A 19,661-nucleotide genomic window follows, 5' to 3' on the forward strand; every position below is an offset into this window, starting at 1 on the left:
GAAAGCAGCCTGGTTTGCTTTTTGTATTTTTCCTATTTTTAGTATGATTAGTTAATTTGTGAAATTGCAGGAAAGGAAAAAAAACAAATATAGTTCATGATCTTAACAAAGAAGCAGTGATCAAAATAGAATACCAGCTAGCATATTTAATTTTGACTGATAAGACATTTAAATTTTCAAAAACTATAGTGATGGAATAAGTAAGATTGTTGTGATTTTTGTTCATTGGGGTATTAAGTCCAACCAAATAGCTGTATGCAAATGTTAAGCACGTGCTGAAGACAACGACAGAATACAGCAGCTGAAGCAGCAGCAGAAAACACTTACCAAACAGCATACACAACAAAACTGAGTCGATCTAAAAAACAGTATTAATTGATATGCAGAAAAGAACATTGCAACACAGAAAAGAAAAGATGCATGGATACATGAAGGAGCAGAACAGTCTGCAGACGGCCTTTTTACAGCTAAAAGCTTAACGTGCCTACCAAAGAATTTATTCCAAAATTGAACCATGGAATGAGCCATGTCTCAACAGGGGGGGTGGGGTGGGGGGTGGACATATGGTACAGCATGTGTTCCATGTCCCAGAGGTCTAAATACCTACTTTTGAAAAAATTGTAGGAACTGTTTAATTTGTTACAAACAATGTACAAGATAACCTCAGGCCCAAAAAGGTGCAACGTCCAAAAGAGCGTGGGACTGGTAGAGCGATTAAATGGTACGATAAAAACAAGGCTTAAGAAAACCATGAAAGAGATACAGAACTCATGCCCAGAACTTCTAACACTGGTCAAAATATATGAAGATAGTATCTACTAGCTTGAGATTAACACCTTTTGAAATAGTTCATGGAAGACCATTCCAACTTCCTCGACGGGAAGGTGAACCATGACAAGAGACTAAGGGTGAGGCAGATCTACTCACAGAATGGATGGTAAAATGTTTGGAGAAACCTGTCCAAAGAACATGTAAGCTGCCATCCCCTTTGTCTCCCGTACAGGAGGTGTTGAAGACTGGTGACCAGATCCTGATTCGATTCATAAAAAGGTAGTCCTGGTCCTCGCCACGTTGGGAAGGCCCATTCGTGGTTGAACTCACCACCCCCACCGCAGTAAAGATTGCTGATAGGTCGACGTGGATTTACCAATCCCAAGTCAAAGTAGTTCGAGACATCGGTGACTCTGAGTAGACTGCAAGTCGGACATTGCCAAATCCCTTGTCTGTGAAAAATTAATCTGACGTCTGCTCACCTGCCACGAGCACCCGTCACCTAACCTTAACCTCTCATAGTCTTTTCACTCTCACACAGAAGCCAAAATGAAAGCTGGTAGCCACCCTCATCACAGTGACTATACTATCAGTGGCAGCTTGGGTGTGGCTGAATGCCCCGCCCCCAGAGATTTGAGTCGAAAAAACGAGACGATGCCGTGTTGCTGTCCCAGAGGAAAGTGAAGTGGTATGAAAAGAACAATCCAAAGAACCACTTTGAAGAAAGTATGTGGTATAATTTCATGGTAATCCAGAATAAACTGATTGTTGTGAATGAAAGTTGTTGTGTGTAGCCGTATACCCATTTCCACAGGTATCCTGACATCCTGAATTCACTGTGTCTAGACGTCACATTTAAATCTGCAGTGATGCAGATGGTCTAAGATGCATTCCTTTGAAGGGGAGTGAACATAACAGTAAGAGATAAAAGATCAAAATCAGTGCAATTCAAACCACAGGGCTCAATCTGGGGCAGTGATGTTCCTGATGACCATAAATTGTGGTCCACCCCCACAGATAATCATACTGTCACTAGTTTTCAAACTTGGACATTGAATTGTTACATGAATGTTCATAAACCAAACTGTCAAGGCCCTACAAGGTATAGCAGATGAATTAAAAGCCCTTAGAGAAATAGAGTTGCAAGACCGAATGGTCCTAGATCTGATAAGAGCCAAGGATGGAGGTGTGTGTGCCTAATAGGAGAACACTGTTGCACCTTCAACATAACTCGTGCCATACCTGAAATGAAAGCATTAGCCAACACCATGGCCCAAGATCACTCAGCCATATGTGTATCACTATGTTCATGGTTAACAACCAGATCATGGTTCTCCTGATTAAATTTGCAACTCACTTTCTTGCGGTTTTTCTCCTATTTTGTATGTTTTGTGTAATCCCTTGTATGAAAGCTATGATTCAAAAAACTATCCAGCACACGCTGGTAGCTTACAGTGACATACAGTTTCACAGCATGACAAACTTCGCCGAAGATTCTAGCACTCCTCCAAAGTGTGACGAATCCCCGGATGTCGAGTCGTCTGGGTAAATGTACTTGTCTTGGCTTCAAAATTGTGTTCGCTCATTAAGAGGGACTTAGAGGAATTTTTCTCAAGTACCCCTCAGTAAACTTGAGTTTTCGCCTCTGCTTTGACAAGTGATTTTGTTATTTTCCATACCCTGTTGAGGGACTGTTAATGATATTTGTATTCTAAAACGTGGAGATGAGGGATACAGATTGATGTAATTGAAAATGACAATCCAGGTGACGAATATGCCCACCATTTAACAGATAGGTCAGATTGTATATGTACATCTTGATTTTTGTTATTTGAACTAAATAGATTTAACGGAATATCCTACACTCCTTTGGAAAAAAACAAGGACAGGGAAGAGAATGTTGCACAAAGATCGTAATAGTTCTTCAAATTCATAAAAGCGGGCTGAAGCCGACACTTCAGTCTGAACCACCGTTAAGGCAATCACAGAGGAAGAAACATCGTACAGAAATGGGAATTGAATACCTAAAGGAGGAGACTTCCTAGAGGGAAAGGAAGTACATGTATTCCTATGTTAATGTGAAGTGTGAATGTATTTTATGCTTATTATGTCTTTTGGTTTATATAGTGTAGTCACTAGAATAGAATTTTGCATGACCTAGTGGAAACTTCCATCATGACACCTTTTAGTTAGGGGGGTGTCATCTATCACGACACCCCCATTTATTTGTTCACCTCTTCCCGCCTAAAGTTTTTCCCTATGTCACATGATCCTGTGTTGATAAAACTAGCTTGACTTTTGGGGGTAGCCAGGGATTCGAACTGGTCAGGCTGGGGGATGGACACGTCTCCTAGCGCTGGCTACTCTGACCCCTCCTTCAGCTGAAGTCTTTGAAAATCTCATCAAGCCGACTTTCTGCGTGTGCTACCTCTGATCCGAAGTTATTAAATGTATATGGTTTTAAACCCGACAGTTAACTTTAAGGTTCAGCACATTAAGACCAAATTAAAGCAAGATTAAGATTGCACTAATGGGAAACTAGCTGACATGATTTCAATGTTGTGGTACAAATCCAAAGACTGGCACATAAAGACAAAACTGGTCCCATCAGTGCGGAGGAACGAAGACGAGCTAGTCTCGTGCTGGTTGGAGCCGCACAGAGAGAGGCCTTTGAAGAACACAAAGGTTCACTCAAGGGTCAACAAAATTTCCAAAAACACACAAGATGCATCATCTTGACCGAAAGGCGTGTGCCCCAAAAGAGCAACAACGCATGTTGGACCTGCCGGTTAAGCCTCAGGTAAATATGGCATGTGCCCTGTTCCCAAAAATGAATCGAGACATTTGTAGAAGCAAGACAAGAGGACGATGGTCTGGTGCGCAAGGTCAAAAGCACATAATGATAATCTTTAGGGTTTGAGATTTAGACAGGTGTAGGTGTGAATTGCTACCTTGATTTGAGAAAAAATCCAAGAATAATTTCCATGGTTATTGATACCAGTGATATAAATCTTTGAAATTTTGGTGGCAGTGTAGCTGTCCATGAGGGAGGTGTGCCATTTTAGGTTTTCCATTGATATTTTTGCGTATTGTGTTCATGTTTTGAGCTGTGTGTATTTTGTTTCTTTTCTTTCATGATGTAAACTGTGTAGTACAATTTTCATTTTAGAAATGACGTCAGGACATGAGAGAGTGGTCATGACATCAACACAAAAGAGTGGTCATGTGAGCAATAGAGAGGGCTGTTGGGAAGGACGTGCTTTGTTCAGACCTCACAATTGAAAGAGGACGCGTGCAACAATTTGGTTAAGGCTTAATCGACCCTAATTCAAGTCAAAGGGCGCACATGGTAAGAAAATTGTAGTTTTTTTTGTCTATTTGTTTATAAGAGATTCCTTTGTTGTAAATCATATCGTTTCAGTTTTACACGGTGTTGTCGTTGTTTGATGTTTGGAAAAATAAAAACATCACTCCCATCATACAACAGTCGATGCGTGGCTTAATTCTGACCAGGAGAAGAACGTTAGGGGCAGCTGAAACCTTGAAATGTTATGCATTCAAAAAATTTGAAACTATGTAACTGCATAAAAATGACCCGTCAGTGTTATAGTCTTGTATTACTATTGTTTTAATGTGTAGAGATTGAATGTACCATTTTATATTAGTATTGTTTTAGTGTAGAGATTGAATGTACCGTTTTGTATTACTATTGTTTTAATGTGTAGAGATTGAATGTACCGTTTTGTATTACTATTGTTTTAATGTTTAGAGATTGAATGTGCCGTTACTGTAGCAATTGAATCCATGTTACGAAGACCATTATGTCCGACATTTTAATGAAAATAGAGAGAAAATCTCGGAACATGAATCTGTCAGTCACTTTGTATACAGAAGAAATTTGCACTTCAGTAAAGATACTACATTTCACCATGGGTAAGAGCCTTATACAGTAATACCATCGACATACGAGGAATTTGAGATACGAGTAAAATTCCGAGCAAATATTTACCTTGAGATAACAATTTTTGATCAGTGGGCATAGCCGCGGGATGCTGCATTATGATTTCACCACACTGTCGCACACACATCTCCCCCGTGCAAAGATCTCGACGAGCACTGGGCGGGGCGTTGCAATTTTTCAGGTTTTTTGTGTGCATTGGCCAGTGCATAATTAAGGGAAACACAATGGATCCAAAGCAAGCCGATGCAATGAAGGGTAGTGCGAAGAAAAGTTCTATGATGACAATCGATATTAAGCACGAAATAATCAAAAAATGAGAGACAGCGAACAAATGAGGGCTAGAGAGAGAAAGACAGAAAGGAAGAGAGGGTTAGAGAGAGAACAAATGAGGGACAGAGAGAGAGAAAGAGAAATGAGAGAGGCAGAAGTGATAGAGAGAGAACAAATGAGGGACAGAGAGAGAGAAAGAGAAATGAGAGAGGCAGAAGTGATAGAGAGAGAAACAGAGATAGAGAGAGAAACAGAGATAGAGAGAGAAACAGAGATAGAGAGAGAAACAGAGATAGAGAGAGAAACAGAGATAGAGAGAGAAACAGAGATAGAGAGAGAAACAGAGATAGAGAGAGGCAGAAGTGATAGAGAGAGAAACAGAGATAGAGAGAGAAACAGAGATAGAGAGAGAAACAGAGATAGAGAGAGAAACAGAGATAGAGAGAGAAACAGAGATAGAGAGAGAAACAGAGATAGAGAGACAAAGTGAGAGAAACAGCGATAGACAAAGTGAGAGAAACAGAGATAGAGAGAGAAACAGAGATAGAGAGAGAAACAGAGATAGAGAGAGAAACAGAGATAGAGAGACAAAGTGAGAGAAACAGCGATAGAGAGACAAAGTGAGAGAAACTGAGATAGAGAGACAAAGTGAGAGAGAGTTAGAGAGAGAGAGAAACAAAGATAGAGAAAGAGAGAAAGGAAGAGATCGAAAGACAGGGGAAGGAAGAAAGAAAGAAAGAGAGAGAGAGAGAGAGAGAGAGAGAGAGAGAGAGAGAGAGAGAGAGAGAGAGAGAGAGAGAAAGAAAGAAAGGAAGAAAGAAAGAAAGAAAGAAAGAAAGAAAGAAAGAAAGAAAGAAAGAAAGAAAGAAAGAAAGAAAGAAAGAAAGAAAGAAAGAAAGAAAGAAAGAAAGAAAGAAAGAAAGAAAGAAAGAAAGAAAGAAAGAAAGAAAGAAAGAAAGAAAGAAAGAAAGAAAGAAAGAAAGAAAGAAAGAAAGAAAGAAAGAAAGAAAGAAAGAAAGAAAGAAAGAAAGAAAGAAAGAAAGAAAGAAAGAGAGAAGAGAGAATGGATAGAGGAGATAAAGAAATGAGAGAAAGAGAAAGTAGAAGAGAGCGAAGAGTGGAGGAAAGAAAAGAGGTAGAAGAGATAGAAAAAGAGAAAGGAAGAGATAGGGAGATAGAGAGAAAGAAAGAGGGAAAGAAAGAGAATGAGAGAAAGAGAGTAATACAGCAAGCGAGAGAGAAGGGGAGAGAAAGAGCAAGAGAAGGGGAGAGCGAGAAAGACAGAAAGAGTGAGAGAGAGGAGAGAGACAAATACAGCAAGTGAGAGAAAGAGAAGAGACAGAGAGAAAGAGAAGATGGAGAGAAAGCAAAGAGAAAGAGAGAAGATGGAGAGAAAGAGAGGAGAAAGGGAGAAGATGGAGAGAAAGAGAAGAGACAGAGAGCACTGTGGAGAGCATCCTGCATTACAGCATCGTACGCTGGATGCATGGCAGCAGACAGAAAGGTCATGCAGAGAGTGATGAACCCCTGCCCAGAACTGGATGACATTGCCAGCCCTCGCTTCCTCAGCAGACACAATCCCTTCTGTGCAATATCTTCGGGCTGTGCCATAACAATGTGCAATATTTTAGAATTTACCTAGCCAGGATGTGACTTTTTATATTTTTATTTACTTTTTTTTTTACTTTGTGGAGTAGCACTACTAATTTTGTTATACGCAGCGGTGTATGATGACAATAATGGCTTTTGATTTGATTTTGAACGAGAGAAGAGGCGGAGAGAAAGAGCGAAGGGGGCGGAGAGGAAGAGAGGAGGAGGAGCGCTGGAGAAAGAGGGAGAGAAAGAGATAGAGATAAAGCGAAAGAAAGACAGATAGAGATAGGGAGAAAGATAGAGATAAAGAGTAAGTAAGAGAGAAGACAGACAGAAAAAGATAGAGAGAAAGAGAGAGACAGAGAAATAAACAGCAAGAGAGAAAGAGGGGAACATGGAGACAGAGAGAAAGGGAGAAAAAGAGAGAGAGACAATGAGAAGAGAAAGAGGGAGAGAGAATGAGAAAAGAAAGAAAGAGACAATGAGAAGAGAAAGAGAAAGAAAGAAAGAGGAGAGAAATAGAGACACAGATAAAGGGAGACAGACCGACAGAAAAAGAGAGTAAAAGAGCAAGAGAGAGAGAAGAAAGAAAACAAGAGATAGAGGGAGAAAGAAAGTGAGAGAGAGAGAGAGAGCGAGAGAATCGCGAGAAATAGAGAGAACAAGAGATGGAGAGGGAAAGAAAGTGCGAGAGAGAGGGAGAGAGCGAGTGAGAAGAGAGAAAGTGAGAGAACAAGAGATGGAGAGCGAAAGCCAATAGGCTTAAGGGCAGTTTTTTTTCCCCACGGCCATCAGGACTCTGAACTTGCGTTAGCACGACACACAAGCCCTTCTGTGCGATAACTTCTGGGTGAGGTAACATGAACGACGTTGGGCGGTGATCTGCCTCCTACTGGCTGACAGAAGGTAAGTGAGGAACAGTAAGAGGCAAGTGATTCGCTCGCGGGGTGATGGTATCCATCACGGTAGAATGTCAATGAATCTGAAATTATCCCTTATTTGGGCCTTTTGCCAGGAAAACACACCTTATGGAGAAGCACTACCAATTTCGTCAATATCTCAGATTGAACAATATTTTAGAATTTACCTTGCCACGATGTGACTTTTTGTATTTTTATATTACTTGTGTTTTTTTAGTGGGGAAAATGACCTTTGTGGAGTTCACCACTAATTTCATTATAAGCAGCTGTAATAAAGGCTTTTGATTTGATTTTGATTTAGAACGAGAGAAGAGGCGGAGAGAAAGAGAGGAGGGGTGTAGAGAAAGAGAGGAGGACAGGAGAGAAATAGGAGGAAATGAGGAGAGTGAGCTGTAGAGGAGGAGAGGGAGCTGAAGAGAGTGAGGGAGCTGGAAAGAGAGGGAGAGAGAGATAAAGAGAAAGAAAAGACAGATGGAAATAGGGAGAAGGATAGAGATAAAGAGTAAGAAAGAGAGAAGACAGACATAAGAAGATAGAGAGAAAGAGAGGGACAGAGAAGAAGGCAGAGAGAAAGATTGAGGAACAGAGACAGAGACACAGAGAGGAAGAAACAGCAAGAACGAGAGTAGGAAAGAGAGGGGAACATTGAGACAGAGAAAGAGAGAGACATTGAGAAGAGAAAGAAAATGAGAAGAGAAGAGAGACATTGAGAAGAGAAAGACAATGAGAAGAGAAAGAGATAATGAGAAGAGAAAGAAGAGAATGAGAAGAGAAAGAGAAAGAATGAAAGAGAGAAAGAGAGAGATAATGAAAAGAGAAAGAAAGAGAAGAGAGAAAGAGAAGATAAAGAAGAGAGAAAGAAAAAGAGAAACAGATAAAGATAGAGAGTGACAGAAAAAGAGAGTAAAAGAGCAAGAGAAGAGAGAAAAATAAGATAGAGAGAAACAGAAGAGAAAGAAAAAGAGAAACAGAAAAAAATAGAGAGTGACAGAGAAAGAGAGTAAAAGAGCAAGAGTGAGAGAAAGTGAGAGAGAAAGCGAGAGAGAAAGCGAGAGAGAAAGCGAGAGAACAAGAGATAGGGAGAGATACAGGGAGAAAGAGCGAAAGAAATAGAGGGATAAAAGAGCGAGAGATAGAGCGATACAAAGAGAAGCGAGAAAGAGATATAGCGATACAAAGAGAAGCTAGAAAGAGAAGAGCGCTACAAAGAGAAGCGAGAAAGAGAGATAGAGCGATTACAAAGAAAAACGAGAGAGATAGAGCGGTACAAAGAGAAACGAGAAAGAGAGATAGGGCGATACAAAAAGAAGCGTGAAAGAGAGTGAGAAACAGAAAGAATGTGGGATAGAGAGAAAGAGAAAGAAAAAGACACACAAAGAAAGAATGAGAGACAGAGAAAGATAATAAAATAATCACTAAGTATGGCCACCCCTATTATAACTTTTTTTTCCTTGAGTGCCGAGTCCTAGTAGCAAGCGGAAGACAGTAAGAGGCTTCCGCTTGCGAGGCAGTCAGTCGTAGGGCAAACAAAGACAAACGACCATCCGCACTCCCAATCATACCTCCGCATGCGGGAATCGAGCCCACATCTACCGGCAACTAAGTCAGGCAAGTGAACCTCTACACCACGAGGTGGCTTATTTTTGTTTTTTTCCTCTTTTAAAAAGCAGTTCATAAAAATGTTAAAATCCACGCTGAAACCCGCAGCCATAATCCACTGCTACTATTACTCAGCATTTAATATTTTTATTTTTTTTTTAAATAGGGGTGCCCCTACTTCACGGATTTCCACTTTTTATGGGGGGGTCCAACCTGTGGCCGGTCGAATCACCGACAGACGCTTGGGCCGCCCGGAGGTGAGAGCGTCCGGATATTTCTCTGACCGGAGGTTTGGGCGTCCGGACGTTTGGGCGACGGACGTTTCACCGACGCGGGATTCGTGCGCTCACCCCGCCCCCGCATCGTGTGTGTAAATTTGTCAATCTCAGCCCGCGGGCCATATACAGCCCGTTAGGAATTTTAATCCGGCCCGCCGCCGGCTTTGTCCAAAATCCCATGTTTGTTGAACTTGGGAAATTGTCACTACCCCGACATCTGTGACATTTTGAATCGGATGATTCCACCCGAACAGGACTGCCCAAAACCGCTACACACACATGGTCTGCCTTGTTCCTGACCCTTTAAAAGCGGCTCATATACGCTCCAACAGTCCAGCTTCTTCCTCCCCTCAGTGGATGCTCCATCTTGGCTCAGTTAAAGAGACAGTGACAAGGCAGACCATATGTGTGTAGTGGTTCTGGGCAGTCCTGTCTGGGTGGAATCGTAATCGTAATTTCTTTTCTCTTTTCTATTATTTTATTAAACAAATGATGAAAACATCCAATCGAAACAACCCCTCACTTTTATTTGGTTAATAAAAATCCTAAATTAAACACTTTCGCATGTCACATATACGCACACTAACAGTTTAATAACAGTCTAAATAAAAACTGCCATCTGTGAATTCCCTTTGTACATCATTTTTAAGTTTGTATTGCATTTGTAATTTTTGTACATAGTTTGTATTGTATTTGTAATTTTTGTACGTAATTTGTACTATGAAGACCCGAATAATAGTAGGCACTGGAATAATAGTAGGGAGTGGAAAATTCCAAAATAATTAATAATAGGAGGCACCGGAACAATAGTAGGCAGTGGAAAATTCCAAAAATAATGAATATTAGTAGTAGTAGTAGTACTATTATTCCGGTGCCTACTATTATTAATTCATTTGGAATTTTCCACTACCTACTATTATTCCAGTGCCTGCTATTATTCGGGTCTTCATAGTATTGTATTTGTATTTTTTCTACATAAATCGGCAGAACTCTTCCATCTGGTGGACAAATTAATTCATTGCAATTGGGCCGGGTACAGGCATTTAAAGTGCATTTTTCCCGGGGAAGTCAAACCCCTGGGCTCGGTTATAGTGTCTAAAAATCCCCAGTATTTTTATTTAATCATAAAGTGCTCTTTTCGGCTGGATTTAAACCCATTTCAGTGCATTTTGGGCCTTTTCGCGACGTCTATGGGCGTGTTTCCCTTCATCGCTCTTTTTACTGGGGAAATCACTCCCCTGGGCTCGGTACAAGTGTCTAAAGAGCTCCAATATTTGTATTCATTATTAAATTCTGTTTTCGGCCGGATTAAACCCATTGCTGTCTTTTCAAACTCATCCTACAGACTAATAACAGAAATAGCATCTGCACCTCAGTCAACATGAATCGGACGTCATTGATTTTTACTATAATTTGGACAGCGCCGCCGGCCGGATTAGAAATCCTAACGGGCCGAGGTTGACAAACTTGTACACACAGGATCCGGGAACAGCGGAAGTGCGCAAATCCCGGTGCGGCGAAACCTCCGCCGCCCAAACGTCCGGACTCCCAAACCTCCGGTCGGCGAACTATCTGGACGCCCAAACCTCTGGGCGGCAAGCTGTCTAGCGCCCAAACGTCAAGTCGCCCAAACAGCTTTAGGCAAATTGACAGAGTACCGTCCGACCCCCCAATAATCGCGATAATTGAGGTATTACTGTATGTTAAGGACTTAATTCAAGATTTCATTTTATATAAATCAAATTAATTTTGTTATACTTTTAAACCGTGTTTTGATGTCATTAAGAATAATTCAGTAAATGTATATATGTATGTCCATATTCCGTGCGTGACTTATTGTGAAGGTCACAAGTTGTTTGGATGTTTTTTTGGAAATGAATGGAATATAATTAAACAAACTAAAAACCATCAGTCAAGACTTGACCATCTTTCGGCTGGTACTGTAGACATAGATTATTGAGATTTTTTTTCATATTTTTTCCATATTTGAACAATGCGAACCATACTTCATATAAAAGTCTTAAAACTTTTTCTGACAAAGAGCTTTCTTACTAAATTTAATTTCATTAAAAATATTCTCACTATTCTATCTGAACTATAAATTATAAAAAAAATATCAATAGTAGTAATATAATAAATAATAATAATATTAAGTGAGAGAAAGGTTAGAATAGTTAATAAACACAGTAAACACAGTAAACACAGTAAAATTTCTTGGACACAACTTGGAAGAGATGGCCATAGACTCCCCTGCTGTGATTGGTTGGTTAGCTATTGTGTGACCATTTAAAATGCTTCCATTTTCTGGCTGCATTGATGTATATGGATGTGTCTGTTTGTGGTCAGATCAGTGGTTAAGAGTTGCCAATTTTATTTCAGGTATTGCAAATATCACAGTTCCCATTAATGATATCTCATTACACACGCCGATATCACAGACCCAGTAGCGCACACTGATGTCGAAAGTATTGCAACCACATTCATGGTATTGATAGCAAGGTATTGGCTTCACTGAGCTTTGTGCGAGCACAAGGTCATTGGCTAGCTAGTCTACAATAATTCTCTAGTTGCTGGAAACAATTATAAGTGCACAAAAAATACACTGGGTGTCAGCAAGAAAATCAATATGTAACAACGCTTCTTACTATTTAGTAACCAAATGATGACAATTTGTATACAGTGTCACCAAAAATAATCATTACGAGCAATGAATCCTACCTTCTAGACAGCTGGTCTTCCTTCTCCTGACTGCGTAAACTCTCTGCACCAACTGACGTGGCTCCTGTGGGCAATTTGTTGAGCTGGTCCATCACCTCCAGACCACTTTCCTCTGCTATTTGATGGATCAAATCATCCACCTGTTCTTGTGGTGTTGTCAGTGTCATTGCAGAGCTCAGGGAACCTTCCATTACCTGATGTTAAGAAAATAGAAAACATCCTAAATGGAACTAAATAGAGATGCCCTCAAAAGCCTTCAGTAAGATGTCTACTAGATAGTTAAATGCACAACAAATGCATAATGCTACCAAAAAAAGCTGTATTGAGCTGAAGTCACTTACTGAAGTGTGGACATCAAGGTTCTGGACTTGGATTTCAAACTTGTCCATTACAGCAGATACCTTTTGAAGGTCCATAGAATTCAGAGCTTTGTCCAGAGCCTTAGTCACCTGGCCCATATTTTTAGTCACCTGAGAAAGCATATGTTCAGAAATGTTAAGAAAATATCATTAAAAAAATACTCATTGCAAAACCTTTAGGTGAAATGTTAGATTTTATTTTTTACTCACAGTTTTCAATGATAGTAGATTAATCATATCTAGTCTCTCATGATAAAAATGAAGCAATCAGTATTCTAGTCCTTGCTAGGTTGTCATTCTTATAAAATTGTCAGAGCTGCCAACCTCCATCGACCCCATTTCAGGATTAGTTTTGTCCCTTTTTTTCCAATATGGCGCCGTCAGGAGGCAGCTCGCGGCAGTAGCTCTGTCCACCCTAATTTGTTTTTTGAAAAAATAGTCATTGCAAAACCTTTAGGTGAAATGTTAGATTTTATTTTGTGCTCACTGTTTTCAATGATAGTAGATTAATCATATCTAGTCTAGACCTAATATTACCTTAAAAGAGTCTAACTATATTCTCATGATAAAAATGAAGCTACCAGTATTCTAGTCCTTGCCAGGTTGTCATTCTTGTTATAAAATTGTCAGAGCTGCCAACCTCCATCGACCCCATTTCAGGAGTACCTGTTTTTTTTTTCCAATATGGCGGCGTCAGGAGGCAGCCGGTGGCAGTAGCTCTGTCCACTCTTATTTGTTTTTTGTTTTAGTCTTTTTATCTTTTTTTTGAAATTACATTTTAATATTTCTTAATACATTTTATTTTTACTTTACATTGTACTTTATACTTTTTACTTTATTGATTTTACAACTTTCTTTGTTCTGTTAGCCTGGCTTCTCTCTGCTACTTCTTTTTTGGAACCATTCACCCATGCCTACGCTGTTATGGCGTATAAGGCCATAACTTGGCAGTTCTCCTTGCAAGAAAAATCCAGCAGATGGTCTTTCTTCTTTATTTGTGCATGCATTTGGGAATGCCTATTGGTAAACCTATCAGGAAGACGGCAGCGCCCTTGGTAAGATGGCCGCACCCCGAGCAAGCAGTGACAGGCACAAGCAAGTTTTTTTTGTTGAATTTCATTCATCTACGTCAAAATAAATTTTGTTTAGCATTTTACTTGTTTATCTTTTCTCTATTTTAAATAAATGACCGGCGTGTGGCGTCATGACGTTATGGCGTTTTCAACTAGCAGTTTGGTACATGTCGACTTGTTATGTGCATGTAAGCCGTACACTCTATTCTGTCATCATTTTTTGTTCGAAAAAAGTGGCTTATATGCGAGTAAATCCGGTAGTATATTCTCGGAAACTCGAATGTAATGAGTTTAACTTACTAATTTCATTGTGACAGCGGTCTGGACTTTCGAGGCCACAGCATCAACTCGAGATCCCATCCGCAACCAATTCAGACCTTCATTTTTTTTCCGGATGGCATTCTCAGCATATACTCTGGCGAATTCTACATTTTTCTGTTGCAGAGCCTGTGATAAGAGTATGACAAAGAAAATGCAATGTAAAACCTGAGTTTGAAACATGCATATACAGTGGTACAAATGCTTCCACATCGAAAATATTCAGATTACGGAAAGCCACAAAGAGAAAAAATTTGTTCCAAAATACGAAAGAACAAATGAAATCAAACATCCCCCAAAAATGTAAATACACTTTCTGTATCCGACATACATTTTTTTATTATTGGCGAAGAGTTACTTTCTGATTGATTGAAAGATTGATAAGGGATTGATGAACATATTTGTATTCATGTTAGTGAACAAATATGTAAGATTGTAGCCAGTGGCTAATTTCCGTCTTAAGTCCCTTTTGTAGGTCCAAGAGAAACAATAACACGCACTAGACACACACGTAGTACAATTTCAGACAGCGGCGTGATCGCAATTTTTTTCGTCTAACAGCCAGGCTTTAAGATGATTGGAGAAGAGCTTCAGAGACGGGAGTACACGGATGTTAATTGATATTAAGTTCCAGGTATGCACAGCGTGGACAGAGGTGCTTTGGCTGAAAGCACTCTTTTTGAAGGGAACTACAGTCACCTCTAGAGCCGGCCTTTGTTGATGGATTAGATTTTTTTTGTACAAAATGTTGCAGTGGACGAGGGGCTGAGGGTTAAAAGATTTTGTAGACTAAGGTGGCATTTGTATAATTAATAGTATTGTTTCAGTTCAGACGTTTGTGTTTTTTTAATATCTGACAGTGGTGGTGTTTTTGACTTTCTATTCAATACTTTCAAAGCCTAGTTATAAATGGTTTCAATTGGGTTTAGTGGTTTTGAAGGTTGATGATAAACTTGCTAGGCAATAAGTCATGTGTGAGATGAGCATTATTTCAAATTACAATTTTGCTGACTCAAGCGTTAGATTGTTTCTAATGAACATAAAATTAGACAAATTTAATTTAATTCAGCGTGTTTATCTTATCTGTCGTTTGAAGGCAAGTTGAGAGTCGAGAGCGATTCCAAGTTACCCTATTTACTCGCATAGGAGCCACCCGCGCGCATAAGTCGCACCCTTAAAATTGCCTTAAAATTGTTGAATTTTCAAATTTTACTATTCCCAATTTTCACCTCCATAAACATTGTTTTAATAGGGAGTACAAATGTGTTACTTTGGAGGGAAAATCTTAAGAAAAATTGCCACACGTGGTATTTCTGAGATAATGTATGAATCAAAATCACATTATTCTGATCAATACCATAAGTAAGCTAATATGCCTTTAAATGCAAAATATCAAACTATTCAATTGGAAAAAGAGAAATAGATCAATCTTGATAGGAACTTGATGCTTTCTAATTACATAAATTACAATTTTCTTATCAGAGGTTTAAGATGTTGTGGCAGCCATAATGTCGAAATATCTCAATTCTGTCGGTGGTTTATATTACTCCAAGAGTTGTCACTTTCGAACAAGAAATAAAACAAAATGAAAATCAAGGTGGAATTTTGTTTTATTGCAAAATTAAAGCTACTCGCGCAAAAAAAAAAATAGACGGCAGGACAGGGCCATGGTACTCGGACGTTTAGCCGACGAACGTCTGGCCGAGGGACAGTTCACCGAGGAGCGTTTGGCCGAACGGAGAGTTAGCCGAATAAATAGTTAGTCACTGGATAGTCCGCCGACGGACGTTGCGCCGACGTGCTTGCCCCGCCCCCTGACGTTGCGCCGAAGCGCTCGCCCCGCCCCCGGTCGTGTATGTGTACATGTTTTTCAACCTCGGCCCGCGGGCCATTTACAACCCTCACAGGTAACATTCATTTAGAATAACAAGTGCATTTATTCATGGCCTATGTGACAGAAGAAAAAAAGTAGGTATAACAGTAAGTACGGAATTGTAAATCCAGGAATCCTACTCCAGTACGTAGAAGTAAAAAAAGTAGTTATAACACTATACACCAGCATAGAAAACATTGAGATTCATCTTTGAATTAAGGTTTTCAGCAAATCCTTTTAAATATATATTTCCTAAAATAATGGGAAATTATTTAAAATTAAAATGTTGTTCTTATTGGCACACAAGTATTGGCAAGTAAGTGTGTTCCATGGCATTTTCAGGAATTGCTCTCTAAGCCCCCTAGTCTGTCTTTTAGTAAGTCTTCTAGTGTTTTTTTTTCTTACGTAGGAAGAGCGTGTGTATGTGTACATATATAAGAATATTGAATAAAAAGGACGACCAGCACATTGTACTACGTTCTTGTATTTAGAAATAAGTGCAGCGGGTGGCAGTACATTTCGAGCAAGGCTCGGTTTGGGAATGGCCCGAAGAAGATCGCATTTCAAAGAAGAGTGGAATGCGTTGATATTTTTGGAGGCCACAGACAACAAGTCATTTTAACAGGTGACAAGTCATTTTAAGATATAATAGATGTAAAGATTCTTTCAGTAAATAGTCCATTATAGTTTGATGACGTATATTTCATTTTTGAGTGCCTAGTTCAAGCTAGTATTTCAATGTATTTGTGCTCATAACTGCACTATATGTCACAGGAAGCGCATCCAGGAATATTTTTATTAAGCAGCAGCACCATATTTCGCCGAACGGACGTTTCGCCAAACAGACGTTTCGTCGAACGGACGTGTCGTCGGACGGACGTTTCGTCGGACGGACGTTTCGTCGGACGGACGTTTCGTCGGACGGACGTTTCGTCGGACGGACGTTTCGTCGGACGGACGTTTCGTCGGACGGACGTTTCGTCGGACGGACGTTTCGTCGGACGGACGTTTCGTCGGACGGACGTTTCGTCGGACGGACGTTTCGTCGGACGGACGTTTCGTCGGACGGACGTTTCGTCGGACGGACGTTTCGTCGGACGGACGTTTCGTCGGACGGACGTTTCGTCGGACGGACGTTTCGTCGGACGGACGTTTCGTCGGACGGACGTTTCGTCGGACGGACGTTTCGTCGGACGGACGTTTCGTCGGACGGACGTTTCGTCGGACGGACGTTTCGTCGGACGGACGTTTCGTCGGACGGACGTTTCGTCGGACGGACGTTTCGTCAGACGGACGTTTCGTCAGACGGACGTTTCGTCAGCCGGACGTTTCGGCAGACGGACGTTTCGTCAGACGGACCTTTCGTCAGACGGACGTTTCGTCAGACGGACGTTTCGTCGAACTGACGTTTCGTCGACGGATTTGCCCCCGGATTCCCTCGCTCTCAAAATTTTGTGGTCTAAGAATAGACTTTAAAAAGGTTTAATATTAAAACAGGGGTGGGCATTAATTTCACAAAGGGAATTAACCTGGGGCCATAATCTTGCATATTTACATGCATATGTTTATTAATTTGTATAGTCAGTCCCTTTATCCAATGAATCTAACTCAAACTCAAGTGCAGTTCAAATGCAGTTGCCAGACGACAAGTCCATTTAAAGTGGAAACTCTGGTTGAAATGTACTGTTGAAAAGCGCAGTGAATGAATGGGCTCTTTAACTGCCAATCACCCAATGAAAATGGATTGGACGCCTGTTGCTGTCAATGGCAGAATATGAGTTAACCTCATAGACCATATTATTGCTTCCCTAAATCATTATTTTACAGGTCACTCAGCACCATGGACAGGTCATATTTGTTCAAATTGGACAGATGACCTCGGAAGCCCTGATGCTGCTACACAAACTCAAGACACTTCACTAGAAAAGTTACCAAGGGTGCTATTGTGCTATGTGCGTTCTCTGCAAACAATAAAGCATTAGCTTAAGCAATTCACACAAAAGCTTTTTTCCAACAAGAAAACGCAACAATTCCCTTTCTTCAGAAACTGTGATTTTCAGTTTTTTTTCCACATTCTATCTCTCATGGTTGAGGTTTACCCATGTTGAAAATTACAGGCCTCTTTAATGTTTTCAAGTAGGAGAACTTGCACAATTGGTGGTTGACTGATTTGTATATATTTATACAGTGGTGTGTAAATACCTATACACTGTATATCGAGACCGAAGAGCAGTGGGCCTAGCACTGATCCCCGCGGTACCCCAAGACAGTTATTCCACATAGTAGATTGTGTTTTGTATCCTGACCCACTGTGATTTTACAGATAAGTATGATTCAATCCAATTTACGCGAGCAATGACGGGAACAAGAATTTTTTCATGTTTTATGCAAGACATACTTTTTTTTTCTAGAATTTCATTGATAGAATTTAGTTTAGCGTTTTCTCAGTTTATCTTTTTTCTATTTGGAAGATTGGGGCACATTTGCTTGCGTCGCCATTTTGTCGTGACGTCATCGTGCCATTGCAGCATCAACTTGCAGTTTTGTGCATGTCATGTTTTTATGTGCATAGAAGTCGTACTCTTGATTCAGTCATCATTATTTGTGCTTATGTGCGAGTAAATACGCTAATTAAATGGCAGCTTGCACGCAAGAAATTGCAAAATTCAACAATTTTCAGGTTGCAGCTTAGAAAATATGATAGTTATCTTGAAAATTATCGATAAACCGGTATTGTTTTTTTTATTGTGATTCAATTTTTTTTGTCATATCGCCCATTTCTATAGATCTACCAAATGCATATAGGTCTTTTCCCCATCAAGTTATCCACTGCTCCCTACAGTCCGTGATCCAAACCGATCGGGCATTCTCCATCTTAATGACGGTTTTATTCTTAGTGGTTACCTCGCTTGGTGTGCTTGGAATAAGATAGTGTTGCCGTTTTCCGAATGTTCGCTTTGTTCTTCTTGATATAGCGCATGATGAAATTATTACACCTTAATGGCGTGCTTCACGGGCATATGTTTTGCATGTCTTCGGCATATCTAGCAACTTTCCTTTTTCGGTCACTGATGTCATGTTTCGTTTTTTTTTCTTTCGATGCATTAGATGACCCAGGACACATCTTCAAAGGTGATTCAAAATCCAAACAAAGCTGGAATAGGCTCAGAGTGGTTTTTCTTTACGAATGTGCGCAATACGAAATATAATCAGAAGAAAACAGCAAAAGGCAAGACGAGATCCTTCTCTATTATTCGACATCCTTCTTCGTCATTCATCTATGGTGAAATTTCACTTCTTCGGAGCGGAGTGCCACCCAACTCAGTGCAGAAGAAGCCGTGCCCTGATTTCCGCCAGTTTTCAGCTCCTGTCTCCCGCTTGTCAGTTTTCAAGAACATATTTTATTTGGATATTTAATATAAAAAATGTGATGTACTGAAGCCAAAAAAGTGGTGAAGGATGACAGCACTTACCGCTTTTGGTTTGTTTTTATTGTACTCAGACTATAATAAACCTATTTGATGAATCCAATTTAATGTTGATTTTATATTTTTATTTCTATATTTGAAAACCCATTGGTTTTTAACATAATAAATAGCATATTTCTAAAATTTAGAATTTGATTTTTTTCTTATGGGTGGGCCTAATTTGGTCATGAAGTAGGTTACAGTGATCTTTTTTCATGTAGGTGAAGTTTTGATGAAAAAAGATAGGCAAGAGCCTTGCTACTTTTCTCCATGTAGAGGAGTTTAAGTATCTTGGGGTCTTGTTCACGAAAAAAGAGGTGAGATGAGACGGACAACATCGACAATAGTTTACTGACCTACAAATGATCACAAGAGAGGGTACAATCAACTCACACCATATTTGACATTTACCAGTTGGGTGCAATCAATGTGCAGGGCCCATCTGCCCTGAAACATTTAAC

General features: G+C 40.0%; 1 protein-coding gene and 1 long non-coding RNA gene across 3 annotated transcripts in view; one reads left to right on the top strand and one right to left on the bottom strand.

Annotated features, from left to right (window-relative positions):
• Nucleotides 1–19,661, bottom strand: part of chmp1a (charged multivesicular body protein 1A) — a 52,767-nt gene that overhangs the window by 16,189 nt on the left and 16,917 nt on the right. For both annotated transcript variants that reach the window (XM_077711904.1, XM_077711905.1), the window contains exons 4-6: nt 13,843–13,989; nt 12,452–12,580; nt 12,111–12,304 (exon numbers count right to left, since the gene is read on the bottom strand). In XM_077711904.1, the coding sequence (XP_077568030.1) occupies nt 12,111–12,304; nt 12,452–12,580; nt 13,843–13,989 (470 nt within the window). The remainder of the gene's footprint in view (nt 1–12,110; nt 12,305–12,451; nt 12,581–13,842; nt 13,990–19,661) is intronic.
• Nucleotides 3,828–19,344, top strand: LOC144193070 (uncharacterized). The gene is made up of 2 exons (XR_013325583.1): nt 3,828–4,120; nt 18,842–19,344. It is a non-coding gene; the product is annotated as an uncharacterized LOC144193070 (long non-coding RNA).

This window comes from Stigmatopora nigra, unplaced genomic scaffold (assembly GCF_051989575.1).
Source record: "Stigmatopora nigra isolate UIUO_SnigA unplaced genomic scaffold, RoL_Snig_1.1 HiC_scaffold_59, whole genome shotgun sequence".
Taxonomy (NCBI): domain Eukaryota; kingdom Metazoa; phylum Chordata; class Actinopteri; order Syngnathiformes; family Syngnathidae; genus Stigmatopora; species Stigmatopora nigra.